Source organism: Melospiza georgiana, chromosome 6 (genome assembly GCF_028018845.1).
Source record: "Melospiza georgiana isolate bMelGeo1 chromosome 6, bMelGeo1.pri, whole genome shotgun sequence".
Lineage (NCBI taxonomy): Eukaryota > Metazoa > Chordata > Aves > Passeriformes > Passerellidae > Melospiza > Melospiza georgiana.
Window position 1 is genome coordinate 59990864 of NC_080435.1, and position 10996 is coordinate 60001859.

The window sequence follows — 10996 nt, forward strand, 5'->3', positions numbered from 1 at the left end:
GTAAAAACCAAAGTTGAGGTGGTGACCCTGGCTGAAAATCACTCGTAGGTAAAACCCAAAGTTTCTCCAGGGCTGGGCACTGGCTCCTGAGCTGCTCCCTGCTCTGTCCTCCCTGCAGAGGAATGGCTGGGAAGGGTCAATGTTTAACCAAGGTGGGAAGGACATGTGTGGGAGCTGGCAGGGCCCTGGCTGGCTGACAGAGATCCCTCTCCATGCTCAGGAGGGAGGATGGTTCCTGAGGGCTTTTCCTGCTCCCCTCCGAGCCCTGGCTCTGCAGGATGGGCCTGAGCTCCTCCAGGGTGACCAGGGTGGCCCCAGTGCCCACCCAGGGGGATGTGCCCGCTCTGGGCGCCCTGCGGGGGCTGCCCACAGAGCCAGACCAGGCCCCAGCCTGGGGAAAACCAATATTCCAGCTGGAACTGCCTCCTCTGAGGGAGACCTGGTACGGGAGAGCCGCGGCAGGTGAGGGGGCACTGCTGGGACCTTGTTGTCACCTGGGGTCACCATTGTCACCTGGGGTCACCGAGGCTGTGGCTGTGCTGGCTCCACTGGGGGTGGGCGCAGGGGGGGCTGTGCTGCCTCAGCTGCTTTGTGCCATTTGTGCCGTTTGTGCCATTTCCAGAGTGGAAAAAAATGCCAATCGCTTGTTTTTAAAATGTTAAAAGTTTAATAATAATAAAACGGTTGTAAGAATAGTAATATAATTAGAGTAATCATTTGGACAATTTGAATTAGGACAATATGAGAAAATAGAAATAAAGAGTTATGGAGAGTCCGGGTACCTTTTCTGGGCAAAATAAGCCTGAAAAAAGACCCATGTTAACAGAGGATTAACCCTTAAAAGGAATAGCTTGTTGTATATTCATACATCTCATACTTGATGCATAAATTCCATTCAAACACGATTCTGTCTGGGCAGAGTCAGCTTTTTCCTCTTAATCCTGATGGCATCTTCAGAACTGAGTGAGGCAGGAAGAAGTTCATTTCTTCTGATAATGGAGCAATAAATTCTCTTCCTCTGAAAGATTCAGGTGTCCTGTGGCTGCTATCTCAGTGCAAGTCCTTTCTTTAGAAAAAAGTATCCTACATAGTATAGTTTCTATTTTAACCTCATATTAAAACCTAAAACTATATTTAACACACTACTTAAGAATATTAACACAACATAGCATTCTAACACAACACATGTAATATTCATTTTAATATTTGTGAAAAGCCAATCATAAAATACACATTTTTCACAGCTGGATGTTTCAGCTTTGGGAAAACTTATTTTTCCCCTTCCACTGTTTTGGAATGTGTCTCACTCAGCAGAGCCCAGCTCCTTGCTCTCATCAGGCACCCCTGGGAGCAGCTCAGCATCCCCCTGGCACCCCCTGTGACCCCATCCCAGCCCTGCCCACCTGCCCCTGCCAGGCACAGCTCTGCCCTGATCACAGTCAGATCCTGGCCAGGTGAAGCTCAGCACTGGAATCAATGATGAATTTCCAGGAGCAGAGGAAGGCAGAGAGCCTGGCTGTGCTTCCCTACAAGCAGCCTCCAAACTCCATCCACTCCCAAATCCTTCCCAGAGCTCTGCATCCGTCTGGAAGAGGAGGTGCAGCTCTCCACAAGGAGCTGGATGCTGACAAATGCTTCCCACAGCTCTCAGGGCAGTGTGGGGAGAAACATCCATGAAAACCAGGGGGTGTGAGGAAGGGCAAGGCAGGGGGAGGAGGATCTGCACCCCCAGCACCCCCTCCCTGCTCCTCCACTCCCAAAAATCAATTTCTGACCCACACCAAGCAGGGTTAAGCATTGCTGCTTCACCAGAGGATGGGTATTTCCTCCTGGATCGTTCATCAGGTGGCATCAGGAAGCAGTGAGAGCAAATAAACCTCTGGAGTGATAGCAGTGACATTCCCAGAACTGAGGTTTGGGGGAGAATACAAATCAGGTCTTGCTGTAGAAAAGCAGGTTTTATGTGCTCCACGAGAGCAAGAACAGCCAAATGTTCCTGTTCTGGGAAATTATCACTGGGCATTTAACAAATGTTTGTTTTAAAAAAGTGTATTTTATTAAAAAATTAATAAATGCAATCTTCCATTGCTTTCCATTTTCAGAAACAAGATGAGTATGCTCAGGAGGACTTGAGTGAAGTATTAACTCGAGCTGCTGTCTAAATAAGCAAAGCCTCCCAGAGAACTGGTTTTATTTGGTTTATGAGGGTTCAGCTTGGCTTATTTTAAACCCAGATTCCCCCAGAGGGGAGGATCTGCTGCTGCTGAAGTGCAGGGGTGAAAAACAGGAGAATGGGAGCCACAAGGATGCCTTGAGCTGGGGTTTGGTGATTTGGGGACAGCCAGCCCCCAGCTCTGTATCTGCAGAGCACAAGGACAAATGTCCTGCAGGCCCCATGCATGGATGGCATGGGAGGAAAAAATCCAAAACAACCCCAAACACAAACCATCAAACCTCATAAGGGAGAAACAACTTCCTCAAAGCCCTGCCCTTCACCTGGACAAGCTTCTCCTAAGGCACAGCCACCTCCCAGTGCTGTGTCCTTGCTCCCATCTCCATGGGCCACCTCCTTGCCTTTCCTTTCCCCTCAGAAATTCCCTGGGCACCCACTGCCTGCAGACAGAGGCAAAAATTCCCTTTTTCTCTAACAAGCTGCTATTCCACCATGTGCTCCCTGCAGGTTTGTCTCCAGAGGAGCCTCCCGTGCTGGAAATTTTCCCCTCAGGCTCCCATTCCTGCATGTGTGGAGCAGCCAGAGCTTCACTCCGTGGTTAAACATTGCCAGAGCTCTGCAAAACATTTACCTGGTGGAGGAGGCACCATCTCCCAAATCCCAGCACCTCACAGGAGGAGGAAATTCCTCCCTCTGAGGGTGGTGGGCCAATGGCACGGGGTGCCCAGAGAAGCTGTGGCTGCCCCTGGATCCCTGGAAGTGCCCAAGTGTTCCAAGGATGGGGCTTGGAGCAATCTGGGATAGTGGAAAGTGACTCTGGGATAGTGGAAAATGGGGAAAAAAATGATTTTTAGAGTAACTTCCAACCCAAACCATTCCATGATTCTGTGGTTGTCTTCTGTCTCTTCCCCAAGAGCCCAGCCTGGTGATTTTTCATGAGGTTCAATGAAGTCCCCCATAAACTGACCTCCAAAATACTGCTTTTCTTGTTAAATATGACTAAAATTTGATTAAATTTGACATCAAAAAATGTGATTAAATTTGACATCAGCTAATGCTCTTCCTGCACTTTATCCCCAGCTCTCCTCACCTGCCACCTCCTCAGGAGCTGCTCAGCTACACCTCACTGAGCTCCATGTGTAAATTGTCATTTGAATGCATCTGTTGGGGTGAAAAGGTGGGATAAACAGATAAAATGTTGTGTGAAAGAAATACTTCCTGCACATGCAGGTATTTATTTGTGCAAGAAAAGAACAAAAAGGGCAGTGGTGTCCAGCTGAGAGCACCAGCACAGAACAGACCCGAGCCCAGATCCTGTCCAGGGCTCAGAGAAAGCTCTGCCCTAATAACTAACAGGGATCACTGGTGTGTGACACGTTCTTTTGGGCTGAGTTCAGGCTCTGGGAGGGCACCCAGCCCTTTAATTCCTGCTGCTGCTGCTGCTGCAGCCCAGCTCTGCCACAGGCAGCAAATCAGCAGAGCTATTGCTGAGTCCCACCAAAAAATAACAACAATCAGGGGCTGAGCAGCAGGAAAAGACCCAAACTCTGCCTGGGCATGACTTTAACTGGGCAGGCAGCAGAGATCAGGGATTGCTGGCCAGCTGATTGTGACCATGTTCACAGGGGTTTTCAGATGAGGGAAGAGACAGGAATCTGACTCCATGTTTAGAAGGCTTGATTTATTATTTTATGATATATATTACAGTTAAACTATACTAAAAGAATAGAAGAAAGGATTTCCTCAGAAGGCTGGCTAAGAATAGAAAAGAAAGAATGATAAGAAAGGTTTGTGTCTCGGACTCTCTCCGAGCCAGCTGGGCTGTGATTGGCCATTAATTAGAAACACCCACATGAGACCAATCACAGATGCACCTGTTGCATTCCACAGCAGCAGATAATCAATGTTTACATTTTGTTCCTGAGGCCTTTCAGCTTCTCAGGAGGAAAAAATTCTAAGGAAAGGATTTTTCATAGAAGTTGTCTGTGACAGCTGGTGGTTACAGGGCATGGGATGAGCAGAATCCCTTGCCCACCCAAATCCCAGGGGCTGGGAGAGGCACAGGAGACACAAGGATGGTGATGGTGATATTTAAAAGCATGAGTGGCTGTAGAGGTATTTAGAAATCACAAGCACACCCACTTTACTCCTGCAGCCAATAGAATATTCCGTGTGTCACTGGAATACACAGCCAGGGACTTCAGTGGGATCTCCAACCAAAAAACAGGGCAGAAAGATATGGCTGAGTGCACCTGATGACCCAAAAGTAACTTCATCCATTTCTTCAACCCTTAAGGGCCCCTCTCCTGGAACACCTTGCCGGGACAGGATGGGACCAGCATCATCAAGCAGCACCCACCTCGAAGGCCTCAGGTAAGGCAAATTGAAATATTTGTCTCCTCAAGCCAGGTCTCATAAACTCCTGGAGATCTATTTCACACCCAAGATAGCTCAGCTACCTTAGAAGGCATAACATTTTCCAGCCTGGGACAGAGTTTTATGCAGAGTTTTACCCAGTTTGGGGATTTTTTTGGCCTTCCCAGCAGGGCAGGGTGATGCGCTGGGGCTGTGGGAGGTTTTCTGCCCCCCCCATCCACCCTGTGCTGGTGGCCTCGGTGCCTTCCTGGGGTGATGCCAGCCTGGAGCACGGCTTGTGGTGGCACATGCTGCCATCTAGTGCCACCTTCCAGCTTCATATTTGCCTTTTTGGGGTTTTTTGATGCTAAGAGGTGTGTATTGTCATATTTTCTGAAAAATCCCTTTGCCAGGATTGCTTCTCGTGGGAAGCTGAGAAGCCTCAAAGAAAAAAGAAAGCAATAATTATCTGATTGCTTCTCCTGTGTTTTGCTGCTTTGGAATGTGGTCTGGAGATTGTTTACCAGCTGGTCATTGTTTGATTGGTTCCATGTGAATTGTTTTTAATTAATGACCAATCACAGCCAGCTGTGTCAGACTGAGGCATCAGTCACGAGTTTTCATTATCATTCTTGGTAACTTTCTGTCTGTATCCTTTCTCTTTCTTTAGTATAGTTTGGTATAGTATTCTACAATAATATGATATTAATATAATATAATATAATATAATATAATATAATATAATATAATATAATATAATATAATATAATATAATATAATATAATATAATATCTTTCTAAGAACATGGAGTCAGACCCATCTCTTCACCTCATCCTGGGGGCCCTGCAAATGCCCCACTTGGCACTGGGGATTAGTGGGGAATTGTCCCTTTAAATGACACTGATTTTTCCTCCTGGATTTTTACACAGATCCAAAATGACAGCTCAGGATTCAGCAGCAATTCAGTGCAGACATGGCCCTGTTGAGTCATAACTTTTTTTTTTTGTTAGGATTGGGATTAAATGTGTGAGATGGCATTTTTTGTTTGGATTGAGATGTTTATTCATTTTTATTTCAATTATCGTTTTATTAATTGTGAGTTTTATAGTATTTTATTTCAATACATTTTAAAAATAGAGCTGTATCTCTTTTTTTATAAGGTTTTTTATGGAAAAATTGTTTAACTAAGAAATTACACTTAAATTATTTTTATTTTTAACCTAATAACTAAATATTTGTGATTTGTAATGTCGACATTTTTATTTAAATGTATAATATTATTTAAACTTATGAAGAAGGACTAGTTTTTGTTATAAATTTTTAATCTTGTTATATATATTTTAATAATATATTTTAATATAGAAATATTGAATAGCAAATATAATCTATTAATAATAATAAAATAATAAGTTTAATATGAACTATTAAATAGTGTATATTATTTTAATAAATATTTATATATATATATAAATATATATAATATATAAATGAATAATAATTAAAAATAGATATAGATATATTTTAAAATATTTTTTTAAAATATATTTTAAAGGTTTAAACTCTAAGTTTTCTACTCTGTAATATTATACACTTTTATTTAAACTATATACTCATTATCTTAGTTTTGTTATTTAATTTTGGAAGCCTTCCTTATGGCCTCAGGTCAATGCAGTGTTCTTTTGGGGGTCAGTGCCTGTCAGGACAGAAAGTCTAAAATTCTCCGTGACCAGGGTTCCAACATGTCCCCATTTATTGGCCACTTGTTCATAATCAAGGAGTTAATGGTGCCCCAAATGAAATATAATTCATGTGTTACAAAGTCCTTTATGATGTCTCCTTTAATTTTTATTAAGCTGTACTGAGCTCCCCTCCTGGGAGGGACCTGCAGGTGGAATCACCACCCCTGGGAGTGTTCCAAAATCCTGTGGATGTGGCACTTGTGGGGACAGGTTTGGTGCTGGACCTGGCAGTGCTGGGACGATGGTTGGGCTTGATGGTCTGAGGGGTCTTTTCCAGCCTGGTGATTCCATGGACACCAAGCCATGGAATGACCCAGCACCACCTCAGAGCCTGGCATGATTTAAGGAGGCTCCTTGAGATAAAAACCCATGCTCAGAGCAGCCTGTAGAGCAAGGCTCTGCCTGTTTTCACCAGCCACCAGAAAAGGAACTTTGTCCCATGCACAGCTCTGCAGAGAGAGGTCTTATTTAGGCCAGTAAGAGATCTTGTTTAGGCCGGACAGAAGGAATGGTGCTCCAGGTCTCCTCGAATTGGGATCTGCCCTTTGATGACCTGATAGGATTTTAAAGATGATTAAATTATACACACTCAGCTTTGCCATGAAGCAATCTGAGCTGTGGTTTGGCTTCACTCTGGTCTTGGATGGAGCTTTGGGTGCTGTTTGGTCTCAAAGAGAAATAGCTGCAGGGATGGAATTACTGTCAAACTGGGGCTTTGCTGCCTGTGCTGAAATGTGAAAGATTTCCCCAGTTTTGCCACTCCTGAAGGACCAAATGATGTTCATCTCCCTGAGATGCCAAACTCCTTCCTGTATCCCAGGCAGCTGGGCCAGAATTGGAGCTGGAGGAATGTCAAGGTAGTTTCATATCCTGATTAATGACCCTGTGGAATGAGCACTGTTAATATTATAAATCCTGGACTTGCAGAGGCTTGAACCTGCCATCCCTCCCCAAGCAATCGCTCCTGCGAAGCCCTGGAGTCGGCCAGCCGTGGCTGCAAGCCCAAAACCAAAGGTAAGTGCATGAGTTTGTGCCCTTCCCCAGGCCATTCCTGGCTGCAGGCTCCTCTTTCCCTCCCCCTTGGGGCACCCTGAAGGACAGAAGTTGGTGTTTAAGCCCTGGCTGTGCTCCTGGCCCTGGCTGAGCCCAGGACACCGAGCTGAAATGCTGCCCTGTGGGTGAGAGGATCCAAAATAAGGGGAAAGCTTCCTGATCTCCAGCATGACAGTTCCCTGGATGAGATGGACCTGCTGAGCCAGGATATTTAATATTTTAGAGGCTGAAAGTACGAGAGGCACGTTTTTAAATGAGTTATTTGAGCACCCATCACTTGCAGTTGGTGGGGAGAAGGGAGAGACCTCCTCACTCTCCCTGTCAGAAATTTGGAGCCAGGTGGGGCTCAGGCTCCTCCCAGGGAACAAGGAATGAGAGGAAATGCCCTCAGTTTGTGCCAGGAGAGGTTTAGATTGGATTTTAAGGAAAATTCCTTCACTGAAAGCACTGTCAAACATTAGAACAGGCTGCCCAAGGCAGTGGTGGAGTCACCATCCCTGGGGGATTTCAAAGCCACATGGATGTGGCACTTGGGGACATGGGTCAGTGGTGGCCTTGGCAGTGCTGAGGGGACAGCTGGACTCCATGATCCTAGATATCTTTTCCAACCTTAACAATTCCATAAGTCTGATTTAAAGGCTGCAAACACTGTGTGCCACAAACATCCCCTGCAGCCCCAAACATGCAAATGCCATTCTTCCCTTTGGATCGTGAGATTATCTTGGAGAACCGACTCCAGGCAGCAACACCTGGGGGGCAGAAGCACGAATACATCATTTTAATCAAGTTTTTTTCCCCTCCTGCCCCTGAGCTGTGGGATGAACTGCAAGCACAGTGGAAATCTGTGCTGAACCAAGCTGGAGATGCTGGCTGGCTTTATCTGGGAGTGCCCGAGGGGTTTGTGAGCTGCTGGCTCTTCCTTTCTCTTTCAGAAAGTGCAGGTGTATTTATTTGCATCTTTGAATACCTCGTAGGTGCTGGAGAAGAAGGGGCAAGGCCTGAATCCCCTCCCTGGCAGGAGGCAGCACTTGCACAAGCTTCGGATGCTGGACTTGACCCGCAAGCGACGAGAGGTAATGCCAGGGTGGATTTGGGGAGTGGCACAGATATCTTTTCATTAAAAATCCTTTCCTTAGGATTTTTCCTCTTGAGAAGCTGGGAGGCCCCAGGAACAAAATGTAAACATTGATTATCTGCTGCTGTGGAATGCAACAGGTGCATCTGTGATTGGTCTCATGTTGGATGTTTGGAATTAATGGCCAATCACAGTCAGCTGGCTCAGACAGAGAGTCCGAGCCACAAACCTTTGTTATCATTCTTTTCTTTCTGTTCTTAGCCAGCCTTCTGATGAAACCTTTTCTTCTATTCTTTTAGTAAAGTTTTAATGTAATATATATCATAAAATAATAAATCAAGCCTTCTGAAACATGGAGTCAGATCCTCTTCCTTCAACATAAGACCCCTGTGAACACTGTCACAGGGGAGGGGATGGGGGTCTCTCTCCCATGGACCAGGAGGCTTCAGATCTGTTGCTGGGAAGAGGAAATGAAGCTTTACCTGAGTTTTAGGCAGAGGATTGGTGGGGAGCATCCCCAGGCCCCTGTGATCAGCAATTACCTGTGATTTTTCCAACGCTATGCCCTCATTTGGCCGTGACTCACAGAGAAACCAAAAAAATCCCTGTCCCAGTCATGTTCTGTCATGTACTCACTCTGGCAGATTCCATTTGCTTAGGTTAAACTACTCGACTGTGCAATTATTAATTCCAGGGCCAAGCCCCTAACGCTGTGCCGCGTCGAGCTATTAAAGCACATTAAAGCACATTAAAACACATTAAAACACATTCGCGCCTCTGCTGCTTGTGTTGACAACCCATTTGCAAACCCAGGCGGAGCTGAAGAGGAATCTCCGCAGGGAGGCGAAAATCAATAAGCAAAACATCAAGGAATTGAGCCCCAGGGATGTCCTTGGCACTCCCCAGAGAGGTGACAGCCCCGGCAGCCCGGACCCCATCCCTGCTGGGCACAATCAGCGCTCTCCTGAAGACGACCCTGGTAAGTGGAATAATTTTCCAAGTAAAACTCGCCAGCCCTCCTAAATGTCACCAGAGGAGTTTCCCTGTGGAAGATTCATCCGCTGCTCCATCTCCTGCAGGGATGAGAAGCAGGTGCAGGGGGGAAAGGCTGAGTTTGCAGGACAAAGCATTGGAAATTGGAATGCACTCAACTGAGGCTGATCACTTTTTGGGTTTAGGGTTTTTTTCCCCTCTGTCCCTGCAGAAGTGGATCTCAGCCTCCTCTTCATCCTGATCTGTCCAAGGGATGAGCCCTGTCCTGCTTTGCCTGCACGTGAAAACCTCTGGCACAGGCTGGGAGTGTTTCACCCAGGCTGGAAGTGCTTTAATCAGTGAAAAACTCACCTGAAGGTGAACTTCCACCAGGAGGAAGGGGAACAAACCTGGCTTCCTATTCCCTTGTGGTTCTCCACCTCAGCTCTGTTCCCCTTGGGGATAAAGCCATACTGCCAGACTGTAATTTCACCAAATAATCCTGAGTTGTGTTACACCGGCCCCAGACATGGGGTCTGGTCTCAGGATTTTCCTTACCTGCTGTCCACAGCCATTCCCAGCTCAGGTCCAGCTGACTGAGAAGCTCTGCAGCTGATATTTTATTTTTGATATTATTTTATGATATTTTATTTTTTTCTCTCCCCCAGGACTCTGCAGGGCTGAACCCTCTCCAGGCAGGAGGGGGAAGGTTGACCTGTGGTTCTGCAGGGAGCCACGGACCAGGGATCTGTTCTGGGACTCCTCCAGCACAGACTCAGAGGAGTGGGAAGAGAGGATTCACCGCAAACCCACGCTCGTGAGGACCAAGACAGAGAGAATTTCCCTCTTTGATGACTTCTTTGACAGGGATTTCTAGTGGCATGTGCCAAAGAAATGAGCCCCAGCTCTGGAGGGCTGGAACCCCCCAGATGGAGGGGGTGGGGCTGGAGACAGTGAGTGTGGAGTGTCACAGACACATTTTATGAAAAATCCTTTCCTTAGGATTTTTCCTCCTGAGAAGCTGGGAGGCCTCAGGAACAAAATGTAAACAATGATTATCTGCTGCTGTGGAATGCAACAGGTGCATCTGGGATTGGTCTCATGTGGTTGTTTCTAATTAATGGCCAATCACAGTCAGCTGGCTCGGACAGAGAGCCGAGCCACAAACCTTTGTTATTATTCCTTCTTTTTCTATTCTTAGCTAGCCTTCTGATGAAATCCTTTCTTCTATTCTTTTAGTATAGTTTTAATGTAATATATATCATCAAATAATAAATCAAGCCGTCTGAAACATGGAGTCAGATCCTTGTCTCTTCCCTCATCCTCAGACCCCTGTGAACACTGTCACAGTGAAGGAGTGAGGGGAAGATAGGAAAAAGCAGATATTTCTAGATAAAAAATACAATTTTGAGCTAAAGAGGACATTGCAGTGCTGTACCTGTCCCAGATGCCATCCTTGTTCTATACCATTGTCCCCTGACTTCTAAACCAGGGGTGTAATTGTGGCTTCTGAAAGCATTTTATTATAGAATCAGAATGGTTTGTGTTGGAAGGGACCTTAAATATCCTCTAATTCCAGCTCTGTAAGTGTTGGGAGTGGAATTTCTGTGAGTGTGGGCCAGTGGAAAG

At 45.9% G+C, this 10996-nt stretch overlaps 1 protein-coding gene across 1 annotated transcript; it reads left to right on the forward strand.

Annotated features, from left to right (window-relative positions):
- The first annotated feature begins 278 nt into the window (after nucleotides 1–278).
- Nucleotides 279–10244, forward strand: CCDC198 (coiled-coil domain containing 198). The gene is given in 6 exon segments (XM_058027186.1): nucleotides 279–462; nucleotides 4470–4546; nucleotides 7195–7281; nucleotides 8295–8393; nucleotides 9209–9432; nucleotides 10046–10244. Coding segments are annotated over 6 exon segments (870 nt in total).
- Nucleotides 10245–10996: the final 752 nt, after the last annotated feature.